The sequence below is a fragment of the Bubalus kerabau genome, chromosome 2 (genome assembly GCF_029407905.1).
Source record: "Bubalus kerabau isolate K-KA32 ecotype Philippines breed swamp buffalo chromosome 2, PCC_UOA_SB_1v2, whole genome shotgun sequence".
NCBI classification, from domain to species: domain Eukaryota; kingdom Metazoa; phylum Chordata; class Mammalia; order Artiodactyla; family Bovidae; genus Bubalus; species Bubalus kerabau.
In genome coordinates, this window is record NC_073625.1 from 10,788,312 (window position 1) to 10,805,679 (window position 17,368).

The window sequence follows — 17,368 nt, forward strand, 5'->3', positions numbered from 1 at the left end:
TAGGAATTTGAGAGCAGAAAGAAGTGGGAAAAGGAACTCAAAAGCCTCTAAATACAGGGTGAAGTTTTGATGAAAGTGTCATAGAAGCTGAGTAGTGGAGGGAACAGTGGAAACCACTTCACAGAAAGAGCACAGAAAAATAAAGCTGCAATAGCATATTGAGTACTAAATCCTAATATGTTTACATGAAAACCACAGGAATTTGAATTATATCCCCCAGTGCAGATAAGAGTCAAAAAATGTTTAAAAGAATATGAAGAAGTTAGCTTTAGTCTAAGGTATATATTTTGCCAGACTAGATGATGGAGAAGATACAAATGCGAGTGTTTGTTCAAATTCTGTTGCTGTGCTACAATTCAGAGAGAATGATGTTTAAAATATGGTAAGCGGTACAACATTTCTTTCTCACCATCTGCAAGTAGAAAGTAGGACAGAATTCATGAGACACCTGGTTTCAGACATTAGACAGTTAAAAGAAAAATCAGCGATTCTTCCTCTGACAGAAAGGAAGCACAGAGGGTGAGTCTCACACTGAACTTGGTCCTCTGACTAGGAATAATGTATTAACTATAGTACAAGAGTTGAATCAAATAGGACTTCTTACGACTTTGGATTTTCTGAATTGTAGGGATAACGTATTCAGTCATTCACCACTAAGGATAATGTTAGAAATAGGTTTTTGGGTGTTTTTTTTTTAATATGGTCTTTACAAAGTTAAGGAAATTCACTGTTCCTAGATTGGTAAGAATCTGTTTGTTTTTCTGCCCCATGATGGGGATTATAATTAATTGTATAAGATGGCTTTTCTGTATTAGTTGATATGATCATATGATGTTGAGATAGTGTATTGCTTTGACTGATTTTCAAATATTGATACAATACCTAGAAAATATCTTTCATACCTAGAAAAATCCAAACTTGGTCTTGTTGTATGAAATTTTTATTCATGCCTGGGTTTGATTTGCTAACAATTTCTTGAGAATTTTGGGGGTCAAGTTTCATGAAAAACATTGATCTATGATTTTCTTTTTTTTAGTGACTTTGTCTAATTTTTAGATTAGAGTAATACTGGCCTCATTAAATACATCAAAAAGAAATGCATTCTCTTTTGCTTTTCAGGAGGACATTGTATAAAATACTTGATAATTCTTAAGGTACTTGGTAAAATTCTACAGTGAAATCCCTGGGCTTTGGGATTTTGCATGTGTGTGTGTTGGGAGCTATTAAATTAGCAATTCAATTTTTTAAATAGTTATAGGCTATTTTATTTATCTGTTTTTTTTTTTTAATTGCTTTGGTAGGTTGTAGTTCTTTAAGTAATTGGTCTGTATCATCTTCGGGGCATTTCTGCATGGAATTTTGTAATAGTCTTTATTATTCTTTTGATGACTTACAGGAGCTTTAGTGATGTGTTGGTTGATTTCAATCATTGATGATATGTGACTCCTCTTTTCTTAACTGTCAATCTTACTAGAGAATTTTCAATCTATTGCACATATCAAAGAACAGACTGTTTCTTGCTTTGATTTTCTTTACTGTTATTTTCAATGTCACAGCTTTTTGCTGAATTTCTTTTCTCCCTGATACCTTGCTTCAAGTTTATTTTGTTCTTCTTATTCTAATATGTTAAGGACAAAACTTAATAGGTGACCATTCATCTGGAAAAGATTGAGGGAAAGAGAAGGCTTAATGTCATTTGAATCAGGAAATGTCATACCTCAGCCTTATCAAGGTTATTACCTATTCGGATTTGTGTGTGTGTGTGTGGATACATAAGAATTTCAGGATCATTTTTTCTGGTTCTGTGAAAAATGTCGTTAGATATTGTATAGGAATCACATTGAACTTGTAGATTGCTTTAGGTGGTATGGGTATTATAACCATAAGAATTCCTCCAATCCATGATCACTGGATCTCTTTCCATTGTGTCATAATTTCTTTCATCAGTGTACTATTGGTTTAGAGTGCAGGTCTTTCTCTTCTTGGTTTAATTTAATCAAAAAAATTTTATTCTTTTGGATGCCATTGTAAGTGGAATTTTTTTGTTAATTTCTCTTTCTGACAGTTTGTTAGTTTGTAGAATCACAAATGATTTTTGTATGTTAACTTTATACTCTGTAGCATTGCTCAATTTACTAATATTTTTCTTCTTTAACCTATGTAGTAATTGCTTTTATTACTTGAATTTTGAATGTGGAAACTCCTTTGCATATCTGGGATAAATCCCACTTGCTTTTGGTTTACAATTTTTAAATTTATTGTTGACTTTTATTTCCTAATATGTTGTTGAGAATTTTTGCATATATGCTAATGAGAGATTTTAATGTTTAGCTCTTTTTTTTTAAGTGTTCTTGGTTCTTTTGGTTTTAGTATAACATTGGCCCACATGGCATGAGTTAGAAGTATTTGTTCTGTTTGTATATTCTGAAGGAATGTGTAGAGATTTGATATGGTTTACTCAAGTGTTTGGCAGAATTCAACAGTGACAACATCTGGGCCTGCCTGCTGCTTTGTGATTTGGCAGGTGATTAATTTTATTCAACTTCTTTAAGAGAATCAGACGTAGTCAGCTTGTCTATTTCCTCTTACATGAGGTTTGACAAATGGTGTGTTTCAAATAGTTGGACCATTTTATCCAGGATTTCAAATTGGTGGACATAGAGTTGTTTATCTCATTCCTTTATTATTCTTTTAATGTACATGAGGCTATAGTTAAGATACTTCTTTTATACTACTGATGATGTCAGTAATTAGTATCATCTCTCTTAGCATGCCTGGCGAAAAGTTTATCAATTCTAAATCTTTCTTTTCTGTTGCTTACTTCGGATTTAATTTGCTTTTCTTTTTTTCTAGTTTCCAAAGTGGAAACTTTAATTACTATCCCATAACTCCTGTAAGATTTGATCACTTTCTACTGTCTTCCTTTGCTCCTTTGATCTGTTGGAGTTGAATTGAGTCTTTCTTCTGTCTGATGCAATCTGCTGTTGAAGACTTCTAGTGAATTTTTTCAGTTCAGTTATTATTCTATGGCTTCCCTGGTGGCTTAGTGGTAAAGAACCTGCCTGCCAATGCAGGAGACAGGTTCTATTTATGAGGTAAGAAAACCGCTTGCAGAAGGAAATGGCAATCCACTCCAGTATTCTCATCTGGAAAGTTCCATGGGCAGAAGAGTCAGGTGGGCTACAGTCCTTGGGGTAGCAAGAGTTGGACACAACTTGGCAAGTAAACAGCAGCAGCAATTATTGTACAGCTCCATGATTTCTGTTTGATACTTTTAATATTTTATCTGTTTTTTTTTTTCAAACTCTCACTTGGTTCATGCATTGTTCTCCTAACCTCAATGAGCATCTTTATGGGAATATCTTTATTTTTAATTTTTTATTAGGTACATTAATTTTATTTCACTAGTGTCAGTTTCAGCCTGTATCTTGTTCCTTTGTTCGAAATATCATTTCCTTATTCCTCATTTTACTTAACACTCTACTTTGGTGTCTGCTCATTAGGAAAGCAGTCCCCTCACAGGGTCTTCGTGAGTGGCCATGTACAGAAGGACACCCCCATAAACCAGCCCGGCCAGTGATATGGGGGTCCTCTACCAGCTGTTTCTCTCTTCAGGTAGAAGCAGACCTCTGTGGGGTTTTCCTGCTCTGGTTCTGTCTCAGAAGGGATGCTCCGTCATCCCAGGTCAGTGCCTCTGTTCTCCTGCAGACTGTACCACAGCTACAGTGCTGCAAGATTGGAGAGACAGATGCTGGTTCTTGGGGTAGTACTGGTGAAGTAGGAGCACTGCATTCAATCCGTAAACTATTGTCTCCTGCAGTGGAGGCAGAGAGGTGGGCTTTTTCTTCTTCTCACTCTGTGATGAGTGTGGACAAGCAGGGAAGGGAGTCAGTGGTGTTAAGTAACCCAAGCCACGATCTCCATTGTGTTTTGGGTGACTAGACTGCCCAGGTTTGGTGACCCTGTTGCTTGCGTATTCTCAAAAACACTGGGGCACTGCTTGCTTGAACAACACCCTCTTCTGGTCAATCTGGAAGATAGATTATCTCTTTCTAATCTAATCTAATCTCTGGGGCAGTCTCTGGTGAAGAGGCATCCCAAATCTCCCTACTGGCTTTGGTGCATCTGATGTTGCATTCACCAAAAGATGTGCACGAGCCAGTCTGTTATTTCATTGTCTCTCACAGATGGAATTGGTGCATTAATTGCTACTCACTTGGTGTATTTGTTGGAGGATAGCAGATCCAGGGATTTCTAAACCACCATCTTTTGACCAGTATTAAGTCTTTATTTCTTTGAATAATTTTTCTACTCTGCTAATTCTTTCTGGTTCTCCTTTATGGATTCTGATATATACTTTAAAACGTTTGGTAATGTTCCATGTGTTCTTGAAACTCTATTCATTTTCTTAATTAATTTTCCTGTGATTTATATATTGGGTAAATTTTACGCATCTGTCTCAAGTTCATTGATTCCGTCCCTTGTCATCTGCACTCTGCATTTGTTCCTACCCAGTTTGCGTTGTTTTCTTTGTTTGTTTGGGTTTTTTAAATTATATTATTTGGTTCTAATTTCTTAGTTGTTATTTTTAATAGCTTCTATTTCATTTCTGAAATTTCCTTATTCTTTCAGTTGTTTCAGGATGCTTTTAAAATGTTCATTGAATGAGTATTTTCACAGCTGCTTTAAAATCCATTGAATCATTCCAGCATGTGGCTAATCTCAATATGCAGCATCTGGTGTCTTCTCCCATTTTGTTGTGATATTCTTGGTTCTTGATATAGTATACAGTTTTAGATTGTATCCTTGTCATTGAAATCTTCTATTGTTGAAGGCAATCACCCAGTTTAAGTTCAAATTTAGTATGGTTGTTGCTCCAGTGACCATTTAACCTTCTTGGAACTTTTGGTATTAGTTTGTTGTCCTTCATTCTTCCTGGCTTATGTGGAGCTCACTGGATCTCTGCCAGGGCAGCCCATGGCAGGAAAAGTTTCTTTCCTGGGCCACCCTCTGTTGCTTCGTAATGTTGGTTGATGAGGGAACCATATAATGGAGAACATTTCCTCTAGCTGTGTGTCAGTCACTGGCTATCAATATGCTTCTCAGTCTGTCTCTGCTAGTGCCCCTGAGAGAGGAAAGTCTTTAATCTAGGCCACTCTTTGCTGCTTTGAGTTTGGAGTGTTGAGAGTTATCTCACGAGGATCATTTTCTCTTATTGGGCATGCAAGGCCAGGAGATGTATAAACTGTGATGCTGTCTTCTGCTGGGTAAAATGTTGGGACCTGGTTTGCATTCTACGTCTTTGTGAAGGTTTGTGGCATAGTTTACTGACACCACTGTGGGCAGAACTGGCTGCTACTGTTGTCTGACAGTGGAGTGTGTATGCTCTGCCACTATCGGTTGGAGATAGGAGTTAAGTCGAGTACTGAGATGAGTGAATGCTTACTGATGGATTTGTGTGTATGGACACATGCCATAGAATCACATTCGTACATGAGAATGTGATGATAATAGCGTGTTCATAGTCCAGGATTAACTGAGGAACAAGGCTGATTCTAGATATCACTACACTTCTTAAGGAAGAGAAGGAAATATTCAGTACAAGACTGTATCGGTGGAGAATGTAGGAAGAGTAATGTTTTAAAAGTCCATTGAGAAGAGACTTTCAAGTAAGGATGATCAACATGGTGAGATATTAAAAAATAGTGAAGACAGAGCTAGAACAAATAATTTCACAATTTGTATGGAAAAACAAAAAACCTCGAATAGCCAAAGCGATCTTGAGAAAGAAGAATGGAACTGGAGGAATCAACCTACCTGACCTCAGGCTGTACTACAAAGCCACAGTTATCAAGACAGTATGGTACTGGCACAAAGACAGAAATATAGATCAATGGAACAAAATAGAAAGCCCAGAGATAAATCCACGCACATATGGACACCTTATCTTCGACAAAGGAGGCAAGAATATACAATGGATTAAAGACAATCTCTTTAACAAGTGGTGCTGGGAACTCTGGTCAACCACTTGTAAAAGAATGAAACTAGAACACTTTCTAACACCATACACAAAAATAAACTCAAAATGGATTAAAGATCTAAACGTAAGACCAGAAACTATAAAACTCCTAGAGGAGAACATAGGCAAAACACTCTCTGACATACATCACAGCAGGATCCTCTATGACCCACCTCCCAGAATATTGGAAATAAAAGCAAAAATAAACAAATGGGACCTAATTAACCTTAAAAGCTTCTGCACATCAAAGGAAACTATTAGCAAGGTGAAAAGACAGCCTTCAGAATGGGAGAAGATAATAGCAAATGAAGCAACTGACAAACAACTAATCTCAAGAATATACAAGCAACTCCTACAGCTCAACTCCAGAAAAATAAATGACCCAATCAAAAAATGGGCCAAAGAACTAAATAGACATTTCTCCAAAGAAGACATACAGATGGCTAACAAACACATGAAAAGATGCTCAACATCACTCATTATCAGAGAAATGCAAATAAAAACCACTATGAGGTACCATTTCACACCAGTCAGAATGGCTGCGATCCAAAAGTCTACAAGTAATAAATGCTGGAGAGGGTGTGGAGAAAAGGGAACCCTCCTACACTGTTGGTGGGAATGCAAACTAGTACAGCCACTATGGAGAACAGTGTGGAGATTCCTTAAAAAACTGGAAATAGACATGCCTTATGATCCAGCAATCCCACTGCTGGGCATACACACTGAGAAAACCAGAAGGGAAAGAGACACGAGTACCCCAATGTTCATCGCAGCACTGTTTATAATAGCCAGGACATGGAAGCAACCTAGATGTCCATCAGCAGATGAATGGATAAGAAAGCTGTGGTACATATACACAATGGAGTATTATTCAGCCATTAAAAAGAATACATTTGAATCAGTTCTAATGAGGTGGATGAAACTGGAGCCTATTATACAGAGTGAAGTAAGCCAGAAAGAAAAACACCAATACAGTATACTAACGCATATATATGGAATTTAGAAAGATGGTAACAATAACCCTGTGTACGAGACAGCAAAAGAGACACTGATGTATAGAACAGTCTTATGGACTCTGTGGGAGAGGGAGAGGGTGGGAAGATTTGGGAGAATGGCATTGAAACATGTAAAATATCATGTATGAAACGAGTTGCCAGTCCAGGTTCGATGCACGATACTGGATGCTTGGGGCTGGTGCACTGGGACGACCCAGAGGGATGGAATGGGGAGGGAGGAGGGAGGAGGGCTCAGGATGGGGAACACATGTATACCTGTGGCGGATTCATTTTGATATTTGGCAAATCTAATACAGTTATGTAAAGTTTAAAAATAAAATAAAATTAAAAAAAAAATGTAAAAAAAAAAAAAATAAATTAATTAATTAATTAATTAATTAAAAAAAAAAATAAAAAATAAAAAATAGTGAAGAAATGTCAGTTAAGATAGTTTGGTCTTACTTAGAATAAAACAAATGAAATGCTCACAGTGGAAGTCAAATTAATGCTGGTGATTACCTTGAGGTAGCATTTTTAGACTATATATTCAAAATGTGGACTGAGAATGACAAGATATAGATCAGAATGTTATTTATGGAAACTTCAGATTTACAGCAAAAATCCCTTGGGAAAGAATAGGAGTTGTGATTATTTATAGTCAGAAGAGTGTCAAGGGGAAAAGACTGTAGAAAGATAAAAAGGAAATGAAGTGTCAGTTGAATTGTATCATGGAATGCTTAAATTTGATATTTGATGATGTCTAGAATGAGGGCTATCAAAAAAATCAAACTCTTTGTTTGCTAATCATTACCGATGTATCTTTATATTACCTGTGCAGGGCCATTGCTTTTATCAAGGATATGCCACAGAGATTCCAAATTCAGTTGTGACACTTAGTACCTGCTCTGGACTCAGGTAATGACATATTCCAGAGATGTACCATAGTCGATATCTAGTGTACCCTTTAACTTTTAGAAACTTCTTGAAGGGTAGATGGAAGACAAAGAAAAGAGACACTGACACTGTGTTTCTTCTCATCTACTTTCTGTGCCTGCTTGTCTTATCTTTTCCACTATACTCTTTGTGTCTCTCCCAGGCTTGCAATTATAAAATTCATTCAGAAATAGCTGTCATTGGAATGAGAAATATCCCTATTACTGAGCCACTCTAGAACTGCAATGACTCTTCAATGCTATAATAGATAGAAGGAGGTAGAAAATTGGGTTTACATGTTGATGGAAGTAGGATGGGGCTATTATTAGATATTAGATGACAAAAGCATTATCAAATTTCTACTTAATGTTTTCTTTTAATATTTATTTATGTTTATTATTAAGAAATCCATACTTTTAATTTCTTTGTTATGTGTTTCAATATTCAGGGGATTATTACAGTTTGAGAATGTCAGTTATGGAATTGAACCACTGGAATCTTCAACTACATATGAGCATGTGATTTATCCATTCAGAGATAAAAAAAGTGATTTTTCTCCCATATCTGCAGATCAATCCTACAAAATTCTTGTGAAATCAAATGTAAGTAACTTGTGTATGCAAACTGTGATAAACATATTCACATTGATATCTGTTACATTTGGAAAACAAATTTAAAGTAATACTGGTTATAATAAAGCCTTCTCTTATAAGGTATTTATTTTAAATATATTTTGTGTAGTCATATAATATTAAAAGTGTAACAGCTGTAAATATATAATTCAAAATTCTCACATATACCTAATTTTAAGTATTTTCTGCAGATATTCCTTTTAAGTATTTTATGCAAATATACACAAATATTAAATGAAAATATTAAGTAGAAATTTGATAATGACCTTTGCCATTTAATATCTAATAGTTCCATCTTGCTTGATTAACATGTAAATCCAGTTTTCTACCTTCTTCTATTTATTATTGCATTTAGGAGTCATTGCAGTTCTAGGGTAGCACAGTTCCACTCTTAAACTGAATTTCCATCCTAAAAATATAATGGTACTCCAATTTGCTGATTGTAAGTGTTGACTGTTTTGCCATTTAGTAACTTTATTAACTTTGTAAAAATAAAAGTTAATTTTGATAGAAAATGCAAAAGTACAAATGAAGCAAGAATTGTTCCATATCTCATTGCCTAGACATAGTGTTCTTAGAACTTTAAGGCATTGGTTCTAATTCTTTTACTGTGTCTAGTTATAAAGATGATTTATAAAGGAAGATTTAAGAAAAAAATTATCTAATCATGTATTTTTCTTTGAAATTTCATTTGTGCTATTAACAGGATAATATAAGTTTTCACTTATCATTAAGTTACATTGCATTTATTATATCTTAAATGAATGTTAGTTAATATTATTAAAAATTTAAATATAGGCAGAAGGATAATAAGAACTGACCATAATACTATTCTCTAGACAAAAAGCTATTGTGAAATCCAGGATGATCATTTGATATATTGTTTTTCATATACATATATGTTATATATAAATAAATTTAAAACATATGCTTTATAACATTATGGTATATTTTGCATATTTATATTCTTAACTTCAATCAAGAAATACTGCATGAATGTACCAGATTTTTGTACATTCACACTTTTCTTAAAAATGCTTTTATCTAGAAATAGGCATATTTCCAAGATTTTTAGATATATAGTCTAACTTCCTACTTAGAATGTTTGCACAGCTTTACATTTTGCAATCAAAAGTTACGAAAATGAAACTCTGTCCACATATTCATAACAAAATTGGATATCCTGTTTAGAGAGGCAAAGCAAAATTGTAATATGAAATGTGGATTTAATTTTTTATGATCTTCATCTCATTGTTGCTTTAATATTTTTTATTTTGCCAAATATACTAGTATAAATGCAGATTTTAAAAATTACCCTTTCAGAATGTCATAAAAATGATAAAATATAGTTATGTATAGAAATGAAAATATCCTTTTTTAATAGAACTGAGATGTGACTCCCAACCCTATGCCATCTGCCTGTTGCAGTACAACACTGACACAATTGAAGACCATTTTCAAAACTGAGCAGAGCACTGTCACATAAAATAACTTCAAAGGTTTCCATGAACTCTCCTCTATGGCAGCGGGAAAACCCAAATGGATTGACATGTTATGGCAAAGACACACAGCCCTGCACTTGAACCCCCCCAACTTGACTTGAAGAGTCAGCAATAAAAGAGGGGTTGACAGAGGCAAAGGTAACATACAATTCCAGCTGCCATAGCTTGAAGTTCTAGTCAATTAGGCTGTAGCCACAAGTATTTGGCTGAGTAATAAGGCAATGGCACCCCACTCCAGTACTCTTGCCTGGAAAATCCCATGGACGGAGGAGCCTGATAGTCTGCAGTCCTTGCGGTCGCTACAAGTCGGGCACAACTGAGCGACTTCACTTTCTCTTTTCACTTGCATTCATTGGAGAAGGAAATGGCACCTCACTCCAGTGTTCTTGCCTGGAGACTCCCAGGGACAAGGGAGCCTGGTGGGCTACCATCTATGGGGTATCACAGAGTCGGACGTGACTGAAGCGCTTTAGCAACAGCAGCATATCATCTTTTTATATTTAAATATTCTCATCTGTAAAAATCCAGTAATAAAAATAATACCCAAGTCACACGGGTACTTTAAAGTTTCAATAAATTTGTAATTAAAAATTACTTAGCATAGTATGTCAGAAATGTAAGTGATTGATGAATATCAATAAATATTGCTCTTACTGCTACTATTAGTATTTGCTACCAATAGTTTCTCATGTACTGAAACAAGGTAATTGGAGCTAAATATGGAAAATTTGGATACAAAATAGAATGCAATATGAAATAAAAGACACTAAAATTTCAGAACTAAGAAGAAACCAGGGATATCACTGCTGTTACTGATTGGTGGCCCAAGACTGGCCCAAGTTCCCTTGTACAAGGGAACTACTGAAATGTCTTTTTAACTGTGAGTCCAAATACCTAAGGAAATGATATTAAGGGTGGGTCTAGGAAGACAGGTGGTTGAAAATAAGTTTAAAAATACGTATAAAACCTAATTTCCTCTCCTAAACAATTGTTTCTGCTGTAAACTCACAGCTGGTCTAAGACTCTTTTCTTGGGTGGAATGTGTGAAGTGGGGTCACCAGGCATAGATGTCTTTGTAAATCATAATAGAAGGTGGTTATGATACCAAAATTAGTGTGAATATATTAAACTTGACACACTAGATGTTGGGAAATGGTTTTAAACATTCTAAGATGTTCATTAGAATCCAGGAGGGAATTGAACCACCCCAAAGAATCAAAACTAAGCATGTTGACAGCAAGGTTTCCCATTAAACATTCCAGATAATTTACAGTCTCTAAAGACAGCAGCCCATAAGCTCCATATGTGGTCATGGATGTTGCAATATGCTGTCAATGCCTAATATGAAGAAGCCCTAGACATAGGATGAAACAATTTAATATGGTAGATATTGTCATGGAAAAATTCAGAGTGTTTAATCTTGAGGCACTAAGGAATGGAGAGAGAGAGTGAAGAAAGCAACATGACAATATACTCAGAGAGGTGTGCTATGCTTAGTCTCTCAGTCATGTCCAACTCTTTGTGACCCCATGGACTGCAGCCTGTCAGGCTCCTCTGTCCGTGGGATTCTCCAGGCAATAACACTGGAATGGGTTGCCATGTCCTCCTCCAGGGGATTTTTCCAACCCAGGGATCAAACCCAGGTCTCCCACATTGCAGGCAGATTGTTTACTGATTAAGCCCCTTGGGAAGCCCATACTCAGAAAGGGTGAAGAAAATATTTCATTCACAAATTAAGAACAGAGCACTGTTTAAAAAATAAAATTCACTGGGACGACCCAGAGGGATGGAATGGGGAGGGAGGAGGGAGGAGGGTTCAGGATGGGGAACACATGTGTACCTGTGGCGGATTCATTTTGATATTTGGCAAATCTAATACAGTTATGTAAAGTTTAAAAATAAAATAAAATTAAAAAAAAAAAAATAAAAAAAATAAAATTCAGCAGATAACAGTTCTTGGGAATTAAAAGCATGCTACACAGGTGTAAAAACTCGAAAGTTCATCACACAAAATTCCAGAAATCACACACAACTAAAGTATAAACAAAAATGACAAGGAAATTTGAGAGATAAGATATGCAATTAAAATAACAATACAGGTGATGTAGTATGAGTTCCAATACAAATGAAATTGAGAATCAAAATGATTTAAGCAGGGGTTCTGAATCAGCTTTTTTAAATATCTGATTTCTTCTGTATAAACACAATGTAGAATGGCATGAAACTACTTAGCACCAATATTGAAGATTGAAAGGCAACACAAAAATTACTTAAAATAAGGCAAGGTAGTTTTCAGCCTGTAATTATTTACCCAGTCAGAACTATATAACTGATATTTTTCATTAAAACCATTTCTTTCCTCCCTATTGTTAATACCCTTCCTAATGTGTAAAACAAGCCACACTTAGAATAACAGAGAGAGACTCTAATCTCACCAGGAATGAGATTAGGCCACAACACAACCACATTTCTAAGGAGTAGTTGCCAAATACACTGAATTATCTGTCAAATCAGGAGATGGGACAACTTTGTAAGCTGTTATCCTCAAACTGTATTCTTCATGAGTAAACACTATTAGGTCAAATATGATGAGATTTTGAAGTGACGAATTCCTGTCAGTGGTTTAACATGATGTGTGGGCTTTGCTCATGCAAAGACCAAGGTAGATGAAAATGCTAGCTGTTTCCTTTTCCAGCTTGAACTCGGGGCCTCAAAGTGTCCCCAATAGTATTTGAATTCAGATAGGAGTAAAGGGAGAAGACTGTCTGAATCCCCATCTTGATAAACCTGAGCTGAACAGGTATCTCTCACCGACTTCTCTCTCAGAGAAGGAGCAATATCATTCTTGAAAAATTGGTCATTTCTTAATAACCAAATATAGTGTAGGTCACTTAGCCCCACCATTTGTTCAACAAAAGTTTGACATGAAAGAAATGAATGTATTCTGAAAGAAGAATACAAAAGTAATAAACATGGGACATAAAAACAAATATAAATATAAAATATAACACAAATTACATGATCCAAAATGAGTTAAAAACAATATTGATATTGTTATATATTTATGTACTAGGTGCCACCTGTTGTTGTAAGACCTTGACAGTATGCCCTGTCTTTCCAATTCTTTCTACAATTCTGAGAGTGAGGACAATTATCCCTCTCTTCAGAAGGAAGCAGAAACCTAGAGAGTTCAAATTATTATTGTAAGTTACAGCAGTAAAATTCTTATATAAATAATACAATCCCAGAGATCCATTCTTTAGTACTCACAAGTCTACCCTTTCATAGTCTGTTTAAAGATCCTGGAAGTGCTCAAGAAATAGACATAAAAGAAAAACAAAGCCTTTTGAAAATGAAAGCCATTGACAATAGAACTGGTGAATAACAGAATAGACATTATCATAAAAGCCTAAGGTAACTAAAATGGACTGGAATGGGTGAATTTAACTCAGATGACTATTATATCTACTACTGTGGGCAGGAATCCCTTAGAAGAAATGGAATAGCCATCATGGTCAACAAAACAGTCCGGAATGCAGTACTTAGATGCAATCTCAAAAACGACAGAATGATCTCTGTTCATTTCCTAGGCAAACCATTCAATATCACAGTAATCCAAGTCTATGCCCCAACCAGTAACACTGAAGAAGCTGAAGTTGAACGGTTCTATGAAGACCTACAAGACCTTTTAGAACTAACACCCAAAAAGATGTCCTTTTCATTATAGGGGACTGGAATGCAAAAGTAGGAAGTCAAGAAACACCTGGAGTAACAGGCAAATTTGACCTTGGAATACGGAATGAAGCAGGGCAAAGGCTAATAGAGTTTTGCCAAGAGAACGCACTGGTCATAGCAAACACCCTCCTCCAACAACACAAGAGAAGACTCTACACATGGACATCACCAGATGGTCAACACCGAAATCAGATTGATTTTATTCTTTGCAGTCAAAGATGGAGAAGCTCTATACAGTCAGCAAAAACAAGACTAGGAGCTGACTGTGGCTCAGATCATGAACTCCTTATTGCCAAATTCAGACTTAAATTGAAGAAAGTAGGGGAAACCACTCAACCATTCAGATATGACCTAAATCAAATTCCTTATGATCATACAGTGGAAGTGAGAAATAGATTTAAGGGACTAGATCTGATAGACAGAATGCCTGATGAACTATGGACAGAGGTTCATGATATTGTACAGGAGATAGGGATTAAGACCATCCCCATGGAAAAGAAATGCAAAAAAGCAAAATGGCTGTCTGGGGAGGCCTTAAAATAGCTGTGAAAACAAGAGAAGCAAAATGCAAAGGAGAAAAGGAAAGATATAAGCATCTGAATGCATTGTTCCAAAGAATAGCAAGGAGAGATAAGAAAGCCTTCTTCAGCAATCAATGCAAAGAAATAGAGGAAAACAACAGAATGGGAAAAACTAGAGATCTCTTCAAGAAAATTAGAGATACCAAGGGAACATTTCATGCAAAGATGGGCTTGATAAAGGACACAAATGCTATGGACCTAACAGAAGCAGAAGAGGTGGCAAGAAACAATACATAGGAGAACTGTACAAAAAAGATCTTCACGACCAAGATAATCACAATGGTGTGATCACTCACCTAGATCCAGACATCGTGGAATGTGAAGTCAAGTGGGCCTTAGAAAGCATCACTGTGAACAAAGCTAGTGGAGGTGATGGAATTCCAGTTGAGCTATTTCAAATCCTGAAAGATGATGCTGTGAAAGTGCTACACTCAATATGCCAGCAAATTTCAAAAACTCAGCAGTGGCCACAGGACTGGAAAAAGTCAGTTTTCATTCCAATCTCAAAGAAAGGCAAGGCCAAAGAATGCTCAAACTACCGCACAATTGCACTCATCTCACACGCTAGTTAAGTAATGCTCAAAATTCTCCAAACCAGGCTTCAGCAATACATGAACTGTGAACTTCCAGATGTTCAAGCTGGTTTTGGAAAAGGCAGAGGAACCAGAGATCAAATGCCAACATCTGCTGGATCATGGAAAAAGCAAGACAGTTCCTGAAAACATCTATTTCTGCTTTATTGACTATGCCAAAGCCTTTGACTGTGTGGATCACAATAAACTGTAGAAAATTCTTCAAGAGATGGGAATACCAGACCACATGACCTACCTCTTGAGAAACCTGTATGCAGGTCGGGAAGCAACAGTTAGAACTGGACATGGAACAACAGACTGGTGCCAAATAGGAAAAGGAGAATGTCAAGTCTGTATATTGTCACCCTGCTTATTTAAATTATATGCAGAGTGCATCATGAGAAACGCTGGACTGGAAGAAACACAAGCTGGAATCAAGATTGCTGGGAGAAATATCAATAGCCTCAGATATGCAGATGACACCACCCTTATGGCAGAAAGTGAAGAGGAACTAAAAATAAAAAGCCTCTTGATGAAAGTGAAAGTGGAGAGTGGAAAAGTTGGCTTAAAGCTCAACATTCAGAAAACGAAGATCATGGCATCCGGTCCCATCACTTCATGGGAAATAGATGGGGACACAGTGGAAACAGTGTCAGACTTTATTTTGGGGGGGCTCCAAAATCACTGCAGATGGTGACTGCAGCCATGAAATTAAAAGACACTTACTCCTTGGAAGGAAAGTTATGCCCAACCTAGATAGCATATTGAAAAGCGGAGACATTACTTTGCCAACAAAGGTTCATCTAGCCAAGGCTATGGTTTTTCCTGTGGTCATGTATGGATGTGAGAATTGGACTGTGAAGAAGGCTGAGCGCCAAAGAATTGAGTGTTCTTGTTCCAAATGTGGTGTTGGAGAAGACTCTTGAGAGTCCTTTGGACTGCAAGGAGATCCAACCAGTCCATTCTGAAGGAGATCAGCCCTGGGATTAGTTTGGAAGGAATGATGTTAAAGTTGAAACTTCAGTACTTTGGCCACCTCATGCGAAGAGTTGACTCATTGGAAAAGACTCTGAGGCTGGGAGGGATTGGGGTCAGGAGGAAAAGGGGATGACAGAGGATGAGATGGTTGGATGGCATCACCAACTCAATGGACGTGAGTCTGAGTGAACTCCGGGAGTTGGTGAGGGACAGGGAGACCTGGCGTGCTGCAATTCATGGGGTCGCAAAGAGTCAGACAAGACTTAGTGACTGAACGGAACTGAATGTTATATTCAAAGGTGAGCGTGGAAGGATTGATGCTTTCAAAATGTGGTGTTGGAGTAGACTCTTGAGAGTCCCTTGGACTGCAAGGAGATCCAACCAGTCAATCCTAAAGGAAATCAGTCCTGAATATTCATTGGAAGGGCTGATGCTGCAGTTGAAACTCCACTACTTTGGCCACCTGATGTGAAGAACTGACTCATTGGAATTGACCCTGATGCTTGGAAAGATTCAAGGCAGGAGGAGGTTGGATGGCATCACTGACTCAATGGACATGAGTTCGAGCAAGCTCCTGGAATTGATGATGGACAGGGAAGCCTGCTATGCTGCAGTCCATGGGGTTGCAAAGAGTCAGACATGACTAGGTGACTGAACTGAACTGAAGGAAATAGAGAATGCAATGACCTAGAAATGATGGGAAGTGAAAGTGAAGTTGCTCAGTTGTGTTGAACTCTTTGGGACCCCATGGACTATACAGTCCATGGAATTCTCCATGCCAGGATACTGGAATGGGTAGCCTCTCCCCTCTCCAGAGATCTTTCCAGCCCAGGGATTGAACCCAGGTCTCTCGTATTGCAGGCAAATTTTTTACCAGCTGAACCACAAGGGAAATCCAAGAATACTCAAGTGGGTAGCCTCTCCCTTCTCCAGAGTATCTTTCCAATCCAGGGATCAAACCCAGGTCTCTCGTATTGCAGGCAAATTCTTTATCAGCTGAACCACAAGGGAAACCCAAGAATACTTGAGTGGGTAGCCTATCCCTTCTCCAGCGGATCTTCCAGATCCAGGAATCAAACTGGGGTCTCCTGCATTGCAGGTGGATTGTTTACTAACTGAGCTATCAGGGAAGCTCATAAAGATGATGGGAGAGGAAAAAAAAAATGATGGGAGAGAAAGGCAAAACTGTGTGATGGTTAATTTTATGTATCAACTTCCCTGAGCCACAGTCCTTAGATGGTTAGTCAGATTTTCTGGGTATTTCTTTGAAGGTTTGTTTGAAAAAGATTAACAACTAAGTCAGTGGAGTTTGTGTAAAGCAGATGGTCCTCCATTAGGTGCATAGACCTCATCTGATAATGATGTCATGAATCTAAGAAAAGAATGGAATTTCCTCTGCATAAGACAGGACTCTCTGGGCC

General features: G+C 37.1%; 1 protein-coding gene across 1 annotated transcript in view; it reads left to right on the forward strand.

The window, feature by feature from the left end:
- The window catches only part of LOC129644377 (A disintegrin and metallopeptidase domain 3-like), a 109,360-nt gene that overhangs the window by 20,023 nt on the left and 71,969 nt on the right, over nucleotides 1-17,368 (forward strand). The window contains exons 5-6 of the mRNA XM_055570040.1: nucleotides 7,853-7,929; nucleotides 8,396-8,549. Coding sequence (XP_055426015.1) covers nucleotides 7,853-7,929; nucleotides 8,396-8,549 — 231 coding nt within the window. The remainder of the gene's footprint in view (nucleotides 1-7,852; nucleotides 7,930-8,395; nucleotides 8,550-17,368) is intronic.